Genomic DNA, 21,746 nt, shown 5'->3' with positions numbered 1-21,746 from the left:
GACTTTTGGAATAACATTTGAAATGTAAATGAAGAAAATACCTAATTAAAAAAATTGGGGAAAAAATGAATCGTGTGGATCCACAAATCATGAGAAGATTGGAGGACAATGGGGGAAATTCTTAAAGGATTGCCTGTTTCCCCCTGGAACAAAAGAAGCTGTGTGGCACAATGGACACTACCAGGCCCTGGCACCGGAGCAGTTAGAATGAGTGTGCTTTGGCTTTGAGTTGGTTTCTTTGAAGGAAATAAAGGGTGCCAATTATTTTGGAAGAAGAATGAGTCCAGCATGGTGTTCTGGAGCTGTGGCCATAGGACAGGTGCCCAGAGATGGCTGTAACTAGCTTGCTGTGTGAATGGACAAGCGAGGGATCAGCGCAGTGTCATACTCTGCAGGGTACCCAGTACCCTCACCACTGTGGCCTCTGATGCTCAGGGCTGTTAGCATCTGATTGGCCTGGCTTCTCTTCTGCCTTCAGTTTGTAGGCCTGTGACCCTGGACAAAAAACCTGTTTCCAGAGGCTCTTTCCCCTCTGTGGAGAAAAACTGAATGATTAGTGTAGAGACCTTCAGAGGTGCCTAGTGCTGCTGTCTCCCTATTGCACCCCCCCCCCAAGTCAGTCAGCGGACTTTAGCAAGGGAAAGATCCAGGGGAATAAAATCACTGAGGGTTTTTTCAATGGTCCATCCAGTGGAGTGAGTGACCCATAGGGTGTCATCACACCTAAAAAGCTTCTCATATGACTCTGGTTTCTTGGCCCATATCACATGTGATCCTTACTTCTTCAGGTATGCCCATGGCCTGATGGAAAAGATTCCTTAGGACATGCCAAGAGAAGCAACTTGGTGCTCTCAGACATACTGTGTATTTGCATGCATGCATGTGCATGCAAGAGCATTTGTGAGTGTGTGAATGCATGTGTGAGTGTGTGTTTGCATGTGTATGCATGCATGTGCAGCCATGTGCGTGTGTATGCATGTTGTACAAATGTGGAGCTACAGGCGTGTCTTCCAGGATAGCAGTGCCATTGGTTTCCAGAGGAGTGAGGAGAATGCAGCAAGATAGGGTGACATCCCACTATGGGGAAGGCTGTGTTATACTTGGTGCAGGACCATGCTGAGGAGCAGAATGTGAAGTCACATGGAGAGGAGCATAGTATCAGAGCAGGGCATTACCTGTAAAGAGTGAGGATGTCACCAGCTCCAAGGCACACCCAACTGTACCCCTTAGCTTCGGACAGTACGTAAGTGAACAAAGCTGTGCTTAAGTGGCCTGAAGATGTATCTCAGTGTAGAGCTCTTGCTCTGGGTTTAATCTCCCGTACCACAAAAAAAGAACTTTTAGATGCTGAGATGTAAGCTTTACATCCTCCCCCACTGTAGAAGTACCTTTTCCACTCTTCATAAATACAAAAAGGTGCTCTTGCCAGGCAACGTTGGCACACATCTTTAATCCCAGGCAGAGGCACACAGATCTCTGAGTTCAAGGCCAGCCTGATCTACAGAGTGAGTTCCAGGATAACCAAGACTACACAGAAAAGCTTGGTTTCAAACAACAACAAAACAAACAAACAAAAAACCAGCTCTAATCCCAGGACTTCCCACAAGAAGTCTGTGGCCAGGGCCTTGCAGCAGAGAAGGCCACCCTCAAGGCTATGTGTTCTGCATGTGATTTCAGGTCCAGACCATGGGTCTCAGGACAGGGTCCCCTCCATTTTGGTCACTGCCATGACTTCTGTCTGATCCCATGTCTACCCTGCTGGGGACATGGTGACCAGGTGGGACCTCCAGGCCCATTTCAATTGACTCTCTATCCAGACTGGATTTTTCCCATCATTCTTTTGTCCCTGGCATAGTAAGAAGTTTGGTCTCATCAATAGAAATGTAGTGCTGGTCTTTGTCTCCATCATCCCTAGCCCAGAGCTCCTGATAGATATGTATTCAGTGCACTTGGCCTTTACAATCATGATCCCTCTCACAATCAAGAATTCTCTCACCTGGAGTAAATTAGCTGGAGTACGAGCTGGCAGGGGGATTGTACCATCCCAATGCAGTATTAGGAAGGAAGCTTATCTTAGGTCTCTGTTGCTGTGATAAAGCACTATGAGCAAAAGCAGTGTGAACAGAAAAGACTTATTTCAGCTCACAGTTCCACATCCCCGTTAATCACTGAATGAAGTCTGGACAGGAACTCAAGGCAGGAACTGAAGCAGAAAACCATGGAGAAATGCTGCTTACTGGCTTGCTCCTCCTGGCTTGCTCAGTTTATTTTCTTACACTCCCCAGGACCAGTTACCTAAGAGTATAACCAGCTACAATGGGCTGGACCCTTCCACACCAATTATTAAGCAATAAATGTCCACAGAAATGCCTACCAGCCAATCTAAGGCAACATTTTCTCAATTAAAACTCCATCTTTCTAGGTAAGTCTAGGTTTATATTGATGTTCTCTCCCAGAGTTACTAACCTTAAATAGTGCAGAACACGTATATGGACAGAGACATTTAAATAGGTTTCACATATATTGCCTGAAATAAATCACTGAGGTGAAACTTCTGTTTTGCTGGGACAATGGATACTGTCACTAGGGCTGAAGAATCAGCTGTGATTAAGAAGAGACCAACATCCAAATAAATATGATAATGAATTGTGTGAAGGGCAAAGAAGGTGACCTCTGGCTACTTCCCAGCGATGCTGAGACAGGTCTTCAGGAAGGCCATGCAACCACCCAGCCAGCACAGAAGGCAGTACCCAACTCTCTCTGTCTCTGTCTCTCCATCCCTACCCCACCTTCTTACCCCTTTTCAACTTAATTGAAGAGAGTCTGCACAGGTGGAGGATTAGGAAGTCCCAATTAGTGATCTGCTGGTGGCTATCCCTCTCCAAAGTGAGAAAAGCCATCAGGAAGGACCTGCTCACTGTTTTGGTTTATATTTGCATTCCTGACATCTGTTAGCTAACTTCCCTTTCGTGTCTTTACCTAGAAAGACAGCATTCAAGATAGCACATGGGGAAATGCATGTAAGACTGAGGCATCCTATTCCTGATATCTGCAGCTAACAATATGCCAGGAAAAATGAACCCACCAGGAGAACATACTACAATACACAATACTCAGAGCACTGTTAGTGATAAGGATTTTTAAAAAAAGATTTGTTTATTTATTATATGTAAGTACACTGTAGCTGTCTTCAGACATACCAGAAGAGGGCATTAGATCTCACTACAGATGGTTGTGAGCCATCATGTGGTTACTGGGATTTGAACTCAGGACCTCTGGAAGAGCAATCAGTGATCTTAACCGCTGAGCCATATCTCCAGCCCTATTGATAAGTTTTAAATGTTATCACCACCCTAGAAATCTCCAAATCAAGGTACTGGATAATAAACCCTGAATTTGGGGGCAGGGAACTCATAGGAGTTTTGTTTTGTTTTGTTTGCTTGTATGTATGTGTCTGTCTATGTCTCAGCACACATTTGTTACAGCACACATAAAGAAATCAAAGACTGGGCTGGAGAGAGATAGCTCAACGGTTAAGAGCACTGACTACTCTTCTGAAGGTCCTGAGTTCAAATCCCAGCAACTATGTGGTGGCTCACAACCATCTTTAATGAGATCTGATGCCCTCTTCTGGGGTGTCTGAAGACAGCTACAGTGAGCAGGGCCCCAGTGAGCAGGGACCCAGCGAGGGGGGCTGGAGAGATAAGAAAAAGTATCTGAAGACAGCTATAGTGTATTTACATATAATAAATAAATATTTTTTAAAAAAAGGAAGTCAAAGACCTCTGTTTTCTCTTTCCACACTGTGGGTCTGAAGGATTGAACCCAGGACCTTACGTAGCAAGCATCTTCACCCACTGAGCCATCTCACCAGCCCATGAGCTTAACCTCACAGAGTACTCTGCTAACACATTAGCAGACTGTGAAATAACACGAGTGAGTGTCTGGCTCACTGCTTCCCTGTGGGATGCTCAGTGGAACCTTGGTATCACAGCATTGGAAGGGGCAGCTTGTTTCCTCAGAATATTCATGTTTTGAGTAGGTTTTTCCCTTCGTGTCTGGATCCCATTGCTGGGGTAAACATTTGTATTTTATTAAATTCTTGGGTGGTGAACACATTGACTATGTGTCAAACAACTACTAACGGCTCCAGAAAAGGTAAACAACAATGTCAGAAGTTATTTAATGAGGATGGGATGAGTTTACTAATACAGCCACTGTTTGTTGGGGACACAGACATAGACTGGGCTTGTCCCTGATGTTTTGTGTTTGCTTGCTTGGATACTTTTAAGATAAGGTCTCATATAGCCGTGGTTGGCCTGGAAATCACTGGGTAGACCAGCTTGGTCTTGAATTAGTAGAGGTTTGCTTTACTCTCTCTTCTGGTGCTGAGATCTGAGATGTGTGCCTTATATTTCACACTCATCCTATCCAAATCTGAGCAGATGCTCCTTAGTATAGAGAGCCACAAGAATCTAAATAATCCACCTATCAAATTCCAATCACCTACCCCTTTCTATTTGCAATTGAGCCTGTCTCGTCATGACCTGACAAACTTCTGAGCTGGGAAGAAGTACAGCAACCTAATGTTAAACATCAAACCCAAGGACTGAGTCTGCTGAGAGGTCTTTCCCAAAGACAGAAGGGAGGCACAGTCAGGAGGGCATCTCAGCCGAGCACGTGTCTCCTGAGTAGTTGCTGATGAACCCCAGGCACTTATAGGAGGAAAGAATGAAATTAAGAAAGAACCAACAGTGCTGAGAAGTGTTCAATTTTGCAGCAGCACAAAGGATATCACAACACAACAGGCTCAGTGAACTGCCTGACCCCTCCCCTTCCCTGCTTCTGTCTCCTGTCTCCTTAGCGAACATCTCAGTCTGCTTGTGTTTGCCTTCCCGAGGGTGGAACTCACACCCTGCCTCATCCAGGCAAGTACTCTTCCACTTGCTACACCCAAGTTCTACAAAATTTAAGGTTGATAATTATTATATATGTGTGACCACACTTGCACAGGATGTGTGTGTGTGTGTGTGTGTGTGAGTGTGAGAATGGGACACACATGTGCCATGGTACACATGTAGAGATCAAAGGACGACTTTCAGGAATCACTTCTCTCCATGTACCATGAGATTGAGATCCAGTTCAGGCTTTGGGTTTGTGTTGCAAGTGTTTTGACCTCTGAGGCATCTTGCCACCCTAAGCTCTTTGTTCTTGATTTTGGCCACCTCACTGTTGCTATCATGAGGTGGACAAAATCATGAAATAGTAGGGTTTCTGGCACTCAGTAAGGGCTGCTCTGGATGAAATGAGTCTCAAAACTAAGGTGTATGTGTGTGTGGTGTGTATGTGTGTGTGTGTGTGTGTGTGTGTGTGTGTTACTTGGGTTCAAGACCTCTTGGTCCTAATGCTAAATGGCTCTCCCTCCAGGTTTTGCTGGCCTGCTCTTTCCAGATGCAGCACACACACACACACACACACACACACACATACACAAAATTTGAAGTCACATCAGGGGCTGAAGAGATGCCTCAGTAGTTGAGGGCATCATTGACCACATTGCTATTGTGGTCCTAGCACTAAGATGGGTAGGCAGCTCTAGTTCCAAAGCATCTACCCACTACACACACACACACACACACACACACACACACACACACACACTGATACTTTTAAGGCACCATAAGCAACAGCCTCTCCCACCCTCCTGCTCTGTCTTGACCAAGCTTTGACAAAGTGATGCATCTAAGATCCTAAAGCAAAGTTGCCGGTGCTGGTCCCAGAACATGCTTGGGGAACCATTGCCACCCATCCCAGAATCTCATGCCACGAGATGCCAGAGAGGGAGAAGTGAAAGCTTTGGGGTACAGGGGGTGACTGTGTGCTGACTAGGGCTCACCAACAGCTGTGCTTGTTAACATGCCAAGAATAACAGTCCCTCCTCATCACTTGTCTGTGATGAGTACAGAGGCACCCCATCTCCTGAAATTTGTATCATTAAAGTATATAATTTATAAGGCAGTCTTCCCCTTCAGAAGGGAATAACAACACCCTGCTTTTGTCAGCGTGCCTGGCCTAGTCAAACACAGAATGGTGTTGTGATGGCCCCACTGACCCAAGAAGATGCTGGGAGGACAAAGGTTACTGGCAGCCTTACCCACAGTTGGGTAAGAATAGTTGGACTAGACACTTGTACTTAAGCCAGTCCCAACGAGGCTCCTTTCCCACCAGGCTACACTGAGGATGGCAGGAGGCAAAGCTTCCTTGGGCAAGTGGTATCTTCCTTAGCACTTGGCCTGGACAGCTGCCTCTGCATTTGGGATCTCTGCAAACCACTATAACCTAAGCCTTAGGGATGTTCAGTGTGTTGGGCCTGCACTATAGCCAGAAAAGCAGGAGCTGAGTCTTCAGGATCCATGTGTGTTAGCTAGGTCCCCATAACAAAGTCCCACACATGATACACTAGTCAGTTTTCCTGAGGCTGAAGTCAGAGCTTAGGTGGACCGGGAGCCTAGCACCTCTGTAGTCTTTCTGGCTTATAGATGCTCTCTTCCCTCTTTGTAATCCTTCTGTGCATCTGTGTCTGAATTGTCTCTTCTTTATTTTTTGAGACAGGGTCTCACTATGTAGCCTTGGGTGACTTAGAATCACTTTATAGGCCATGCTGGTTTCTAGTTTCTACCTGAGATTAAAGGTGTGGATGCCACCTCACCTGGCTCCAATCTCCTTTCCTTGTAAGGAAACAGATATGCAGTGAAAAGGGCCACACCCCCAAATATCACTTAATCTTGATTCCCTCTTTCAAGAGCCTATTTATAGACATGTCATTTATAGAAGGTCCTGGAGACAAGAGTTGGGGAGAACACTGGTCAGCCTCCACCCATGCCCCACCCTGCCCTCTAAGGTGGGCATGACAAGAAACAGATGCTGCTGGAGTTGGTTGAAGAACAGAACTCCAAGACATGGGGCCATGTCCAGAAAGCAAGGAGTCACAGCAGCTTAGGAGTGCTGTCAGGGCAAAGGGAAAGCTGTCTCGGATAGGCACAATAGGTACAACTGTATGGAAAGAAGCACTTGGGAGGCTGAGGCAGCCAGGATATAAAGACAGATTTTAAAAGATAAAAATAGATGATAGATGAAATTAGATAGATAGATAGATAGATAGATAGATAGATAGATAGATAGATACATACATACATACATACATACATACATACATACACACACACACAGGTGGAAAGAAGAGCTTTCTCTCTGTGACCTCCAGGAATCAGGACACATGGCTGGCCTTTGGAAAGAGGCTAGCTCCATACTACTATTCTGTAGGAAGGTCTCAATTCAGCCCAGTTTGAGCCCTTTTCTCCTCCTGCTTGTAGCTTTGAAAATAGCCTGCCAAGAGGCACGGTCATGTAGGTGGCCCAGGAAGTTGCTCAGCCTCTGCTCATCAAGATTCCTATCATATGAAGGGGATCAGGGCTCAAGCCAGCGTCCCTAGATTCTTTGAACAAGGAAAGGAATGGTACAGGAACATATCAGAGCCTCTGCCAACTCTCCAGGGTGTCCTCGGGCTCACAGGGCATCCTTAGCCTTTAGGGGCCTAGGATATAGCCACTCATTCACAGAACACAAGCTTGTTCTTAGGCTATGAAAGAGCCCTGTGAGCTGGGGGCTTGAGACCAGGATGGAGGTGTGGAGGCCAGGAGATCAGGGACTTTCATGAGAGACTCCAGCAGTCTCATAAGGGATGGGAACCTAGCATGCAGTCTGCCGCAGCCCAGCCGTTGCTTAGCCCTACCCAGAAGGCAGTCACAGAGTACCTTCAGGTTTATTGTCAGCTAAGAGGCCAGTTGGTACTCTCTGCATAATTTGTCTTTGTGTGTGTGTGTGTAAGTGTCTATGTTTGCGTGCATGTGTGTGTGTGTTTGTTTGTATGTGTGCTGTGTCTGAGCAGCTGTATATTGGTGTGCAGCATGTCTACATGTGTGTGTGAAAGCATGTCTGTGAATGTGGGAATAGATGTTTGTGTGCGCTTTCCTTCTGTGGAGATGATACTCATTATTCAAGTCCCAAACCATCTTCCTCTTAAACTTAACAGGCTTCACCAGGCAATCTTACCATATCTGTGCCACATGCCCATGGCACGGAGAAGACAAAGTAGCTGTATGGCTACCCACTTCCTGCAGTGGACCATATTTGGCCTGGCTGGCTCAGCTATCTAAAATGAAAGGCAAGACTGGGTTGGAAGGAAACGATAAAGTGAGGAGGCAGCAATAGTGCTTAGCAGTCTCTGGCAGCCACACATACACATGGCCACACTACCACCATTCGATGTCACTGGGAACATAGTCTAGTTAAAACATTTTATTTCAGTGTTAATTTAGAAACATGAAGAGTCTTTAGGAAAATCTTTATTTGGGACTGGAGGGATGGCTCAGCAGTCAATAGCACTGGGTGCTCTTTCACAGGGCTGGGTTCATTATCCAGGACCCACATGGCAGCTCAAAATTTTGCCTCTGTGGGCACACATGTGGTACAGGGACATGCATATACCCATACATATAAAATAAAACAATAATATAATTTTTAAAAGTTTGTATTTGAGGAAATGCATTTGTCTGTAGCATAGATGAGGCCCAGTAATTATTTAGTGAATGATTAAGCAAACTGTTTTTATTTTTATTTAAATTTTAACCTTTCAAGACCAGGTACTATATCTCAGGCTGCTCAGAAACTTATGTTGTAGCTCGGGCTGGTCTCCAGCTTTGCTCAGCCTTAAATGAACAGGTTCATCTTCCTCTGGTCTGCAACTGGGCACTCTGGCTTTCTCCTGGCAGGACTCCTCACTGCTAGGTACAGAACAAAGCTAAGCTCATGGTGAAAGTGTACCTGGACCAGGACCTCACAGAGCTTGGAAAGTGGCCCTGTATTCACGTGGATATCTGTGCATATCATTTTTTTTTGTCAAATGTTCAAGACTTAATAGGTTTAAAAAAGTAGCAGAGTATTTTTGAATGAGAAACCTAACAGCAGTGCCAATTTAGTACTTAAGAGTGAGAAGAATATACATCCTTTTTAACTTTAGAAATCAAGGTGAGTTAGATAGCTGCCTCCATCCAGAGATCATCAATGCTGCTCCACAGAATGAGTTTTTAAAATTCTCTTTTGCCACTGTTAAGTTGAAGATAACTTCAATAATAATAATAATAATAATAATAATAATAATAATAATAAAATGTGACTGGAGTCTGGTGGGGGGATTCCTTAAATCACGGTGTTCTTTTTTTGCCACTGTTTTTCAACTCCCTAAGAATGCATGTTACTGATAGGTACTCTCACACTCCAATGGTGAGAACAGAAAACATTTGCAAAAATAGCCTTTCAAATCAGCCAATATTCAGATTGTAAGGAATGGTTTTTCTTTAAAGGCAAGGATACTGTAGTGTAGTGCTGGGCCTGTGTAACCCACAGACCTACCTGTACAAACGGGAAGTTTTTAGGATCTTGAAACACCAGTAATGAGAATTCTGTGATGCTCCAGCTGCTTTTTAAATGTAGTACCAGAAAAAGTCTCTTATTGGTTTGGTTCAGGCGTGACTAATTTTCCCCCTGCTGTGTACAATACTGGAAATCCAGTATTTATTATTTCTCATCAAAGTGAATTCCTTTAGAATAGTAATAATATTGTCTTATAAAACCAGTTGATACAATTTGCATACTGAATGAAGAAATGTTATACAACAAACTCATAGCAGTCAATTAATACACAGGCTAGTTACATGTCTCATCAGCCTACAAGAATTTCTGAATAGAAGCCTAAGTGAGGTAAGGTGCTGTAACTTTTTGAATCTAAATACTGACTTTTAACCAGTACCAGTGATGAGTCCATTCTTTTCAGATGGAAAGTTATAACTGTTAAACTGTATCCAATATTTGCTGTAAAGCACTAATAATTGCTACATTAACTAACCCTCAAGAAAGGAAAATATTTGCAACAATATGAAAGTATCAACCACTAAGCAGGTTAAATGCCACCTTCCATGTCTGAAGGAAAAGTACAAAATAACCATGAAGATGAATGAAGTTTATTGGCGACTGTCAGGCTGTGGTGGCAAAGAGGGACCCATCACAACCAGAGTCGGCATGTCCATTGTGCTGTGACATAATTGTATTCCTGCCTGGTTGTGATAGCTATCAAGCAAGAAATTTACTACAAGATTAACAGAGACACAGTAATGAAAAACATGGAGCATGCTGTAATTGGCTGTTATTAAAGGGTAGTCATAGTGGTTTGTAACAAACTCCCTTGCTGCAGACTTGTGGACAAATCCAAACGAGAATTTTCGGATACTTTCCTTCCTTCCGTTTCAAAGTTGTGGTGTGGATACCTCCTACCCTGTTTCGCCTTGCTCACTTCACAAGCCAGTGGCTAGGAGAAGCCTAAGGGGGTGGGGTAGATACGGCATGTGCCACGTGTGATTTAGAGGTGTAGGAGGGCTTCAAAACTGCGAGGTGTTGGGTTTACTTTGACTGTGGTTCCCCAGAATAGTAAGGAAAAGATCCCAGATCACTTTTACATTTCTAACATGCTATAAAAGTCCCCATAAAACAGGAAGAAAACTGTTCCAGAGCATGAACGGGTTTTCTACCGACACAGCAGTGGTGATGGCGGCCTGTTCCATTCATATTTTAATGAGGCCAGTATCTCTGAGACAGTCCTTGCCTGCAGAGGCGAGGTTCCTGGAAGATCACAAAGGGAGTCGCTTTATTGACAAGTCCCATTCAAAACCTTCACTGTGTACAAAGAAAGACTTGGTTCTTATTCCACTTGTCTCACTACGTACTGCACTCTTAGAATCCGAACAATCGGGGGTAGGGGGTGGGGGTCAATTATTCTATGAACAGTCTTTAAATATACCAAAGGTGGGTCAGCTGAGTACAGTCATATTAATGTAATGTTAATACATGTATGAAGAGCTGTGATGAGAAACATCTTTTTAAAATGTTTTCCCAATACACGGTGCTTGGGGATTTTAAGATCAAAATTTGGAGATTCTTCGGTAAAATGACCTCAGCACTATCACGTTGGGAGGGCCCTTTCCCTTTCTGGAGATGCTTATCTAGCATCCTGTAAGCCCTCAGCAGCAACTGCGCCTGATTTTAAAGACTACTGCAAAAGGCTAGCTAGCTAACGCCATTCAAAAGCTGTCAATCTTCAGACTTAAAAAAAAAAAAGGGCAAAACAAAACCTGTAGAAATTCACGCGCGCGCGCGAACACACACACACACACACACACACACACACACACACACACACACACTATTTGTGCTAAAGGAGGGCACACTGCCTCCTTATCCAAAGGTGTAAGGTTATACTTTAAAACAAACTTCTAAGACTCAGCATTCTTCTGTACACAGCTCTAGGTATTAGGTCAACTTGAAAAGGGAACTAAAACAGAACAGTTTCTAAGGAGGCGAAGACACGCTTAGTATGTGAGGACCTTCCGACCTGGTAACCGGACTGGTCTTCCCAGGGCCCTTTCCCTATGCCTGAGACGTCCCACCCAAGACCCTTCCCCACTCCTACACAGAGCCTGCTTGCTTTTTTTCATGGGAGAGGGAAGGAGAGAATGAAATTCCTAGTTGCTGTTAGGTTTTTTTAAATGAATGACCCTCTTTCGCTGTGACTTAAAATCCTGCTTTGTGGACAACTATAAACTGACACTTTTACGTTAACAGTTAAGGAAAGATGCTCAACAGTCGGGCATCCCGGAAAATCCGAGCCCTCGTTGTGTTAAAGACCTGCTTTGAGTCTTTCGTGTGAGAATTCACCTTTGCGATCTCGCGCCTTTCCCAGTAAACTCTCCGAGTTTACCGGAGAGTCATCCGATTTTCAGTTGTGCCAGTAAACCTGTGAATTTCTTCTTTGCAACTTATAAAGCTTGAAAAGCACAGATAAAAATGCCATTTGTATTTGAAAGTGCCATTGTAGAATCTAGGTTTTTCACTGTAGACATTTATTTATTTTTAGTTTACTGAATTTGAAAAAAAAAAAACTTGACACCTGCTGTGAAGTGTTCTCATTTTAGTTCGCAGACGCATTTAATTAATTGCTCTTGCGAAGCAAGAGCCTTGAGAGTTCCCGGTGGCCTGAGGTTCACCTGGGCCGCAGCAGGTGCGGCGCGATCCTCGTGCTCCGTCCCTGCGCTCCGGGTAAAGTGCGTGCCTGGGGTCGGTTCCTGGTGGACGCTGGGGGCGGCGGCGATCAGGGAGTGTTCCTCTCGGGCTCCGCCATCCGCGCTTTCAAATTAATTGCGGATCGGCTTTGCGGCCAGATGGCGGGGAAACGTCGGGACCCTTTGTGCGCCCCGAGCGCGCCAGTGAATGTCGCGCAGTCGTTGGCACCGGAAGGGTTCACACTGCGTGTGAAAGGGGACAAAGGGAGCTGGATATATCAACACTGCAGAAACCGAGTTCATTTGTCATGCAGCCCCTTTCAGCGCAGTTGTCATGCAAACTTCCTTCTTTGATCAGCAGAGGGTGGAGAGAGAGAAAGCCCGCAAAGCCGCGGGCCCGGACGAACGCCCTTGGCGGCTCCACGCCCCTTCCGGAAGGAGCCGCAGGGACCCGGCCTCCTGCACCTTGACCCGTCTAGACGCCGCACAAGGTTTTGTCTCGGTTTCCAAGGGCGCGGGGTGCTCTTTGACCCGCGCCCGGGGCGGAGGTGGTGGCACGGATCCCAGCGCGCCCCGGCAGGTCCTGGAGGGAGAGGGGCTCCCGGGACGCGCGCCAGCTGTTCCCAGAGCAAGCCGAGGCCGATGAGGGGCAACCGGGCCCTGCTGCCCCTGACAACCTCGGTGTGGACCCCGCATAGCCTCCTCGGGAAGTCCGGAAGGCGAGGGGGGCAGCGCGACGCGGGATGGGCAGAAGTGTGGCTTCCCCACAGAACTGATGCGCTCTCGACGCCCCCCTCTCCTCCCATTTTCTGTGCTTCAGCCTCTACTCAACAACTTTTAAAAATTATCTTTAAGTACAGCTTCTAGATTTCTCTGTCTCTTACTGTCCACTGTCAAGCACGTTATTTTCTCACTAGAATTTAAGCCTGCTTTAAGCTGCATAAAGAATGATGCGGCTGCGGGAAGCCGTCCCTTCACTTGTTCACTGGACCCGCGTGGGCGTGGGCGTGGGCATGGGCAAGTGTCCTGGCTGGTTCTGTTCTTCTTGTAGGTTCCCCTGGCCCAGTCCGAGGCGTTCCTCATCGACCTTTTGGATAAAGTGTGTATGCGAATGAACGATTACCAGCTGGAGGACGACCCAGTGACCAAGCAGAAGTATTTCAGGAGATATGCTCCGAGGAAGGGAGACAAAATATACAAAGAATATAAAAAGTTCTTCTTTTATTCTGATGCCTTCAGACCTTTGAAATTCGCGGTAAGCCCCCTTCTAAGAGCCTGTTGGGGTTCCCCTTGCCTTCCTGGAGCTACTCTTGAGTGGTTGATGAACAGTGCACAGTCAGGTACACTCACAGCCCTGCTGTCCTGTGCTGCCCCTCAGCTTAAGTCTTCATTGAACACTTGGTGCTTTGGCTTGTGAGACATCTCAGGGGTGGTGGCATGCTTCGGTGATCTGTGGGGAAGGTGAAGGGAGTTTTATAAAAGCAAGGTGCCTTGTGTCCCCTGTCCTGGGGACATGGACACCATTTGCACATTGCTTGTCTGGGTATTCTGCTGGTATGGAGAGCCTTTCTTGTTGCCTAAGGAAGCAGGGGTTGTGGTTTCTCAGCTGAAATCCGAATGGAGGCCAAGAGTCGTTAACAAATATATATATAGAGAGAGATAAATGTTGGAGCTGTGGCCCCAAAATCCTTTCTCCCACCCCCACAGGCTTCTCGGGAAGAGTGTTTTCCTAGGGTTAATTCAAGTTTTGTATCTCAGGCTAGGCTACACCAAGTGGGTCAAGAGCTAAAGCTAAATCAGCTAAAGCTGATTTTACAAAAAGTTAACCTCAGTCTTACTAGGGTGTGCCTTGAAAAAATACATTGCTGTAGAATCACACAGTGATGGGCAGGCCTTGTTTAAAAAAATTTATTAAGTTCACACAGTGGCCGAAATGTCAGGCCTGCTTCAGCCCCAACATGGGGCTGTAGCTGACATTTGGAGATTTCATTTTAATTAAAAAGCGAGGGCAATGATTCAGGGCTAAAAGTCCCATGGAACCCGGACACGGATGTGAGCGTGTTTGTCTTTCACAGGTTTTCAATAAACACATTATAGTGGAATTTAAATATTTTTAAATGCCATTTTAAAATCTTAGAGTCTTGCTTAATGAACTCAGAGATGGTTTACAAGTCTCCAGTGGATGGCTCTCAGTAAGTAACCTCCGAGTTCCAAAGAAGGCCACCTGGTCCTTCTTGAGAAATAACTACACACAAAATTTAACACTTTCAGACCCCATGACAACTTTGTGCTTCCTCCTGCCTGAAGTGTCAGCTTCTTTTATTTTTATTTTTTTATTTGCTCTGGAAAGCAAACCCAAGATTTGAGCTAGGTTCCTAAAGGGTCTACAAAGAAACGTCCCTTGATCAGCAAGGCAAGCACAGTGCTCTGCTGCATCTGGCAGGGGCATCTGGCAGGTGCTATGTTATAATGGCAGAGGAGCCTCCGTTGTTTCAAATTTTCAAACCACAAAGTGGATTACTATGTTCAATTGGAAGGGAACCGGTTTAAACATTTCCAGGAAATGTGGTATTTAAAATGCTGAAGCCCAGGAAAGGAAAGCTTTCTTTTACTTTCTGCTGCACTCCAGACTTTAGGAAGAGAAACAAACACAGCCAGCCATTTTCTTTCCTTCTTTCCTCCTCCTCCTCCTCCTCCTCCTCCTCCTCCTCCTCCTCCTCCTCCTCCTCCTCCTCCTCCTCCTCCTCCTCCTCCCCCCCCCCCCCCCTGTCTTGTAACAGAGTAATCATTAGTTAAGTCTCAGGAAAACGATACAATTAGCATTTCTCGACTGTTACTCTTATGCAATGATGTATCAAACCAAAGGGGCCAAGGAAAATGGACCTCCTTGGTTACATGCTTTCCTGTGTTCAGCTTCTAAAATGTCAGTAGTCTGTGCTAATAAGGAGCCCTGTCCATGTGTCTCTGCTCACACGATGCTATTGTGTTTCTGCAGTGCGAAGCCATCATTGAAAAGTATGAAGATGAGATATTCGAACTTATTGCCCAGGAGGCAAACCATCTAGCTGATATGCTGTGCAATGAAAAATCAGGTACTGTGTCTGATGTAACACGTGCTCCCAGCCTCACTTACCAGCTCCAACTCAGCCTTGCACAGCTCATCCACAGGGTAGCCTGGCTGTCTTACTGCCAGCCTGGCTCTACACAGACTTCTGGGGACCAGACCCCTATGCCAGAAAGGAGAGCTACAGAACCCCATGCCAGAGCCTTCTTGATGACTTTCCTTCTCTGCCTTTGTTTTTTTGTTTTTGTTTGTTTTCCAAAGAATGTAGGCTTGACTTTACCACTGATTTTCAGAGCTGGGTGACCCCAAAGCCATAGACGTTAGATTTTTGTATCCTGGTCCAGAAAGGGATGTGCCTTTCATAGCTTAAGTATCTGTGCTAACAACAGAAGGTAGGGTTTTTATTTTAAAAGAAGAGTCATTATGTTTGTTGCTTGTTTGGCTTGGGGGTTATTTGGATATTTTTTTCTAGGTTCTTTTCCGCTGAGTATCTTCATTTAAAAAGTTTTTTTTTTTCTGTCCCAACATGTTTAAATACTACTTGCTTTATATCTTTAGACACATGCATGCCTACTTAGAAGCTAGGAAAATAATGAACAGAAGGTTATCTACTGTGTGACAAGATGAAGCCCAGGACTGCTAGCTAGCCCCTCCTCAGTGTGCTTGAGCATACCTCTGCTCTGTGTTCACACATGCTTGTACAGAGATAAGAACGGGCCGAGTCTGGTGAGCAGGGCTTCTCAGACATCCTTAAGAAAATGAATGTGTTTATATGAAGACAATGGTTTAACCCCGTGTAGTGCTCTGTAAGCAATGCAGAAACCTGAGATCAGATTCAGCAGGATATACACAGGCCAATGACCCATCAAATATGGTGCTCAAAGGAATAGCACTGTGTGCTTGTAGCTACATATTAATGCTATTAGAGGTTTCTAGATAAGAGAGCCACAAACCCACTAACAAGATAGTTCAAGTTTTCTTACTCTGGGTAGACAACAAGGTCACTTTCTATTTAGAATTCCATTCCAGCGGGAGCTTGTAGAAAAATTCAGGAAAAAATGATTAGAGAAGGTTATTTAACAGCCTGAGATGCTTTATATAGTTATTTAATTACAGAAGTGTGGCAGTCACATAAGTTCATAGCCATACTTCCCAGAGAAAGGCTTTTTGAGGTATTTCAGCCAGTTCGGCTGAGCTAGGTGTACGTCAGATATTAATGCGTATATGATGGGCAGTGTTTGAAATCTGTCTGCTAGTCTTGCTTGTGAACAACTGAATCAGCCACAGTCATCTTTGATGGACACCATAAATGACTACATGAACACCCAGGCATTCCAGAAAGACCTGTTGGGGTGTTAGCCTCTGTCTCTGGGAGTCACTGCCTCTCAGTTCAGCTTCCTAGGGAGGACTGGTCCCAGGTTCAGCGATATGACTTAGTTTCAGTAATGTTAGCACTCTCTCCAGTTTTTGTATAGGTGTAATTGGAAATAAAAATAGAAACTATAGCCCTGGAGAATAAACCTAAGAGCTCTATGGAGCTGCTAATGTGAAAGTGGACACTAGATGACTCTGAATTGGATTGCTTTTCAACTCTTCCTAACAGCAGCTGGGGTGTGCAGAGTCAAAGGCACCGCTGTGCCCCGGCATGGTGGATAGAGCTCTCTCAGATGGTGCTCCTTCATGAAGCTTGTGATGGATACAGCAGCTGATATGTAAATCAGAAACTGGGGCAAACTAGTGTTTAACAGAGACAAAGCTCCTTAGAAAGCTACTGTGAAAGCAAGGTAGAATGTAGACTGACATAAATTATTGCCAGAAAGAAATTAAAATAAAACCCAATGATAAAAATGTCAAACTACCAGCCAAGTCTCTAGTTCTAGTAATGTCTATTCTCTAAATAATTTTTTGTCTCCTTAAAACCCAATAGGTGAGTGTTTTCCCTATTCTCAAAATAGCATCTTGTATGTAACATATATTCATGTAGTAGTTATTGGTTAATGTACAATTACCTGTGCCTGACCTCCAACACACACACAAATACACACACACACACACACACACACAGAGATACAGAGAGAGAAGGGGAGGGAGAGAGAAGAGAGAGGGAGAGAGGGAGAGAGGGAGAGAGGGAGAGAGAGAGAGAGAGAGAGCAAGAGCGCACTAACCTGGGCCACATGGGCTGACTCAAGAAAAACAAATTAACAAATAAATTCTAGTGACTGGAAGAGTAGCAAAGGCATGCTACTCCTGTGATTTAACACATGGGATGGCTTCAGACACCCATGGCATGAAATGTGACTCTTTCATTTCACAGAAAAACTCTTGGTGCCTTGACATGTCATCTACAACACAGTACAGTGGCCTTTCTACCAGAGCAGGGTACCAGCTGGATTTCAGAGATTCAGTGTATCTTATGTTCCATTATAGCTTTGCCGGTGCCTTATCTCAGCAATGTAAACCGTGCCTCAGGGCTGTGTCCTGTATATATGTGTGTATGTGGGGGTAAGTTGCCATCCTGAGAACTGGGGGAATGCTTGTCCATTAGTCACAGGGAGATAAATAATTATTTAGAAAATTATTTAGAAAATAAATGTTTTTATAACTAGAGATTTTACTGGATATTTATTCTCCATATCTAACTAACACACTGTATATATGAGTTTTTCTTTCTCCTGCTTTATCTAGATTATCTCCCTTTCTTTGTAGCAGAGCAGATGAGGCCAGACTGGCTCTGCAACATATCAAGGCTCAGGCATTCACCCTCATGCACAGACATAAATGTGGGAATGCTGGAGAGGACCCGTCTACATCTCAGGGTGGCCATGTTTGAATTATAAAAATGCCATAGCAGAGAGAATCTTATAAACACTGCTGTCATCTAATGGGTGAGGAAGGGCACTGCCTGGATCTGTGGGTGCCACTGTGGTGTCATGCACTAGGCAGAAGGACCACTGAGCACACTCTACTCATGGTGTATGGCAGGAGAGTCAGGCTTATTCTCATTTTTTTTTCATAGACACAAGGAGTGGGGGAAGTAACTTCATGAGGTTTCTCCAATGACATCTTCTGTGTCAACCCCTGCTATCTTAAAATGACTAAAACCATGATATAATATAGATTATGACTCAAAAATACATCTGTGTCCATAAAGGTAGCGGGCACGAGGCTGTGGATTGTGAGTGGCTATCCTGTATCCTAGAGATGTAAGGATCTTCTTGGAAACATAAATAAATATATTCTACATTAATCACTCTGTGCAAATATACAATTAGCACACAACCTTTAGAAACATATTACATACATATTACATATCACAACCTTTAGAAACATATTAAGAACTCGTGGGGTAAGATAGCAAGTACCTAGAAAGGGCTAGCTGACATTTAAATGAGGGAGCATCTTCCCTTCTGTCTGACTTCTCAACGCAAGAGGGGAGACTTAAAAAGACGATGTAGCTAAAGTAATTCACAGCCATTCTTAAATAGAACTGCTACCCTTGCTTTAAAAAGGAAAGTAATGTGAATCAAAATAGCTAGTGCCTCCCTACTCAGCATCTGCACCTCTCTAACCGTGAAATGCCCTGCATACATCATCCTTAAATGCTCCAAATTCCTGTGGAGGTCTCAAATGATCCTTGCTCAAAAAAGGCTGAAAGATGGGATGAGGACAGTAGGGTTGGCCCATGAATCTTTCTGGAAACTGGACTTGGGATCCATGTAGGTGTTGGAAATATGTTCCTTTCTAATTTTCCATGTATTTACAATTTTTAATAAGAAAATCTTTAAAATGTGCTGCCGCTGGCATGGGCTTTCTGAGGAGAGAAAAACGGCTCGGTGGCCTGGGATTTACTGGTTAGTGACACCTTACTCTTTTTCCAGATCTATGTGGCACTCCTACCAACAGCCCTGAACCCTAGGTATGAGAGGAGTGGAGTCAGCCCAACAGGTCACTGTGTGCCTCCACATCGTGTGACTGCCGTGATAAGGAAGTTCATCTTCTGTCTGCTGTTCTTGTCTCATGCGTGATATTGGTTTGAAAATCTCTTGCTTGGCATCGTGACAAACCCCAAGTCTTCTCTTAGGTGAAGAGAAGTTTATAAAACAGAACACCCCTTTGCATATTTGGATGGAAGCTGGGTTGGCAATAGAGCATTAAATCTGGCCGTGGGAAAAGGGCAAAGCTATTTCTTGAAGTCAGTAGGAAATTAAGGGTGGGTCTGAGCAAATGAGCCTGACATGTCCATACACAGTTTGCAGTTTCAGAAGAACTCAGTTTGATTTCTCAAATTCTTGATCAGCCACAAATTCAAGGTATTCAGTTGTAACAAATGCCGTGGGCTGGTTATTCCAAAAGGTTCTGTGTGGTGGTTTTAAAGCCACCCCTCTCAGTCAGGAATGGGACTTACAGATCTGGAAACTCTTATATTTTAGAACTAAGATTCGATAGAACCGATAAAAGAGTGAATACGTCGCACAGTCGACTGGCCATCATATCAGAGTTTACTGGCCCTGAGTTCAGATGATTCCAAAGGCTATCACATAGTGGGTTTCAAAAAATTCGGCACCGAACACGTTTTTGTCTTGCTTGAGTCTCTCTTGGTTTGTTTTCCCCTCACTGATCATAGTGTATAAATTTTCCTACTGGCTGATTTGTCACTCTTTTATGGGACTTTTATTTATGTATTTATTTTTGGATGTGGAGGGATATTAACCTTTACCACACTTACTGTAACAAAATGTAATAACAGTTTCTCCTGGGTGTTCTCATTGTCTCTGCTAAATTTGCATTCAGTGGAATTGAACTTTAATTATTCAGCATGTGTGGGTACAGGTTACACCTGTTTAATTAAAGAAATTGTCACCACTGTCATTGAAACTTGCATGAATAACAGGCAATCGTTTTACCAGAAGAGCTAAAATGGTTGTTTATAAAACCATCCAGAAAAGACACTATTTAGGTCATGAACTGGGCTCCTTGGCCAGAATAATCTTTATATTTGCAAAATTTTACCAACATAAAAGGAAGAGATTTCTATTTTTTTCCTTCCCCTTAGTCTTAAGTCTTAAATGTCACTTGTTTATCTGGGAATCTGAGAAAATCTGTGCTTTTGCAAAGTGTCTGTGGTTAGTTGTATTATAGGCCCCCTGTAACCCTGAGATTCTGTGCTCCAAATGGACAAGGAAGAAGAGATACAAGGACAGGTGATGCTACCTCCCAGTGGGGAAAGAAACATGTTATTTAAAGCATATTCTGAGCTATAGTGGAGATGCCACAAAACGGGAGGGGGGAACCTGGTCCTTGTATCTTATTTCTATAACCTGTAAGATTAATCAGCATTTGAGGTAGGAAGTCTTTTTAGCATTGTTTTACTTAGGCTTTATTAGGACATGCATCCTAGGGTCCCGTTTTGTAAGATTTGCCTTATGGGAACAAGGCTGAGAGGGTGCGGTTATCAGGCTGCTCTTCTGGCACCTTTGTGCAGATGGAGCGTCAGGCTCTCGGCATTGGAAATTGTCCTGGATTTCTCACCAAGCAGGGTCTTAGATCTTACCAGTTGTTTGGCTAACTCATGACTCATTTTTTTTTTAAATTCTTTTCCATACCAAGCTTGTTGAGCTCATGTAAATGCCTATGGATTACTGAGTTGCTGATTAAATCTTGGTTTGATTGAGAATTAGCCAGAGCCACTGTCTCTCTGCCTGTTTCTTGTGAGATGCCTGCTTTGCTGGGAAGTAGCCATAGGAGAGAGAAGCTGTACTGGCTGCCATTCTCCTGACTTTAAAATGACACCAAATACAAAGTAAGATGAATAGCCAGAGAGAACCACTCAACACTAAAAGCAAGCAAATGAAACAAGTGCCAAGCAGCAAGATGAAAATTTCTCAGAGTTAGCAAAAATCAGCATAGATCTGGGTCAAAAAATTAATAACAACAACATTAATGTTCCTTGAAAGTCAGGGTGAGTAATCGAAGTCAGGAAGGGGGAACTTGTGTTAGAGGAAGCGTGTAAGCCATGCTTGAACCTGTATTCTCACAATCCACATATCAAGCTGGCCAAAACAAGATGCTTAGCTTTGTTCTGCAAGTTGCTGTTTGCTAAGAACAAGCCAAGACTGCTGAACCCATTTCACTGGCGAGTAGAGGGTCGAACCAAGCCAAAGTCCCAACAAGAAACACCCACCCTTTTTTGAGACAAGTCCTAAGACATAGCCAAAGCAGGAGCTCTGACCTGTGTCTCTGCTCCTACTGTGTTATTCTCACACATAGTTCCATGTAACAACAACAACAACAAAAGTTTAGCTGTGTATCAGTCTCAAAATTCAAATTATGGTAGGATATTGGGGGAAGTCAATCTTGTATATGTTTGTTGGTCTGCTCTTAAACTTGATATAAACTTGTAAGCTAATCTTAGACTTAGAAATGTTAAAGGCCAATCAGTAGAATGTGGCACTATTAGTAGGTACATTAAATTATTGCAAGAAAACTATACTTGTAAGAGACCAGTGTGGTTT

General features: G+C 44.2%; 1 protein-coding gene across 2 annotated transcripts in view; it reads left to right on the top strand.

Annotated features, from left to right (window-relative positions):
• The window catches only part of Cnpy1 (canopy FGF signaling regulator 1), a 44,970-nt gene extending 23,240 nt beyond the window's left edge, over positions 1–21,730 (top strand). The window contains exons 2-4 of one of the 2 annotated variants that reach the window (NM_001310512.1): positions 13,222–13,425; positions 15,166–15,262; positions 19,113–21,730. In NM_001310512.1, the coding sequence (NP_001297441.1) occupies positions 13,276–13,425; positions 15,166–15,262; positions 19,113–19,150 (285 nt within the window). In that variant the 5' untranslated portion in view covers positions 13,222–13,275 and the 3' untranslated portion in view covers positions 19,151–21,730. Of the gene's footprint in view, positions 1–12,380; positions 13,426–15,165; positions 15,263–19,112 lie in introns of those variants that run through there. The other variant, NM_001310511.1, reaches the window with a different exon arrangement.
• Positions 21,731–21,746: the final 16 nt, after the last annotated feature.

This window comes from Mus musculus, chromosome 5 (genome assembly GCF_000001635.26).
Source record: "Mus musculus strain C57BL/6J chromosome 5, GRCm38.p6 C57BL/6J".
NCBI lineage: Eukaryota > Metazoa > Chordata > Mammalia > Rodentia > Muridae > Mus > Mus musculus.
The sequence above is the reverse complement of the archived record's forward strand: the minus strand, read 5'-3'. Positions and strand labels throughout refer to the sequence as shown.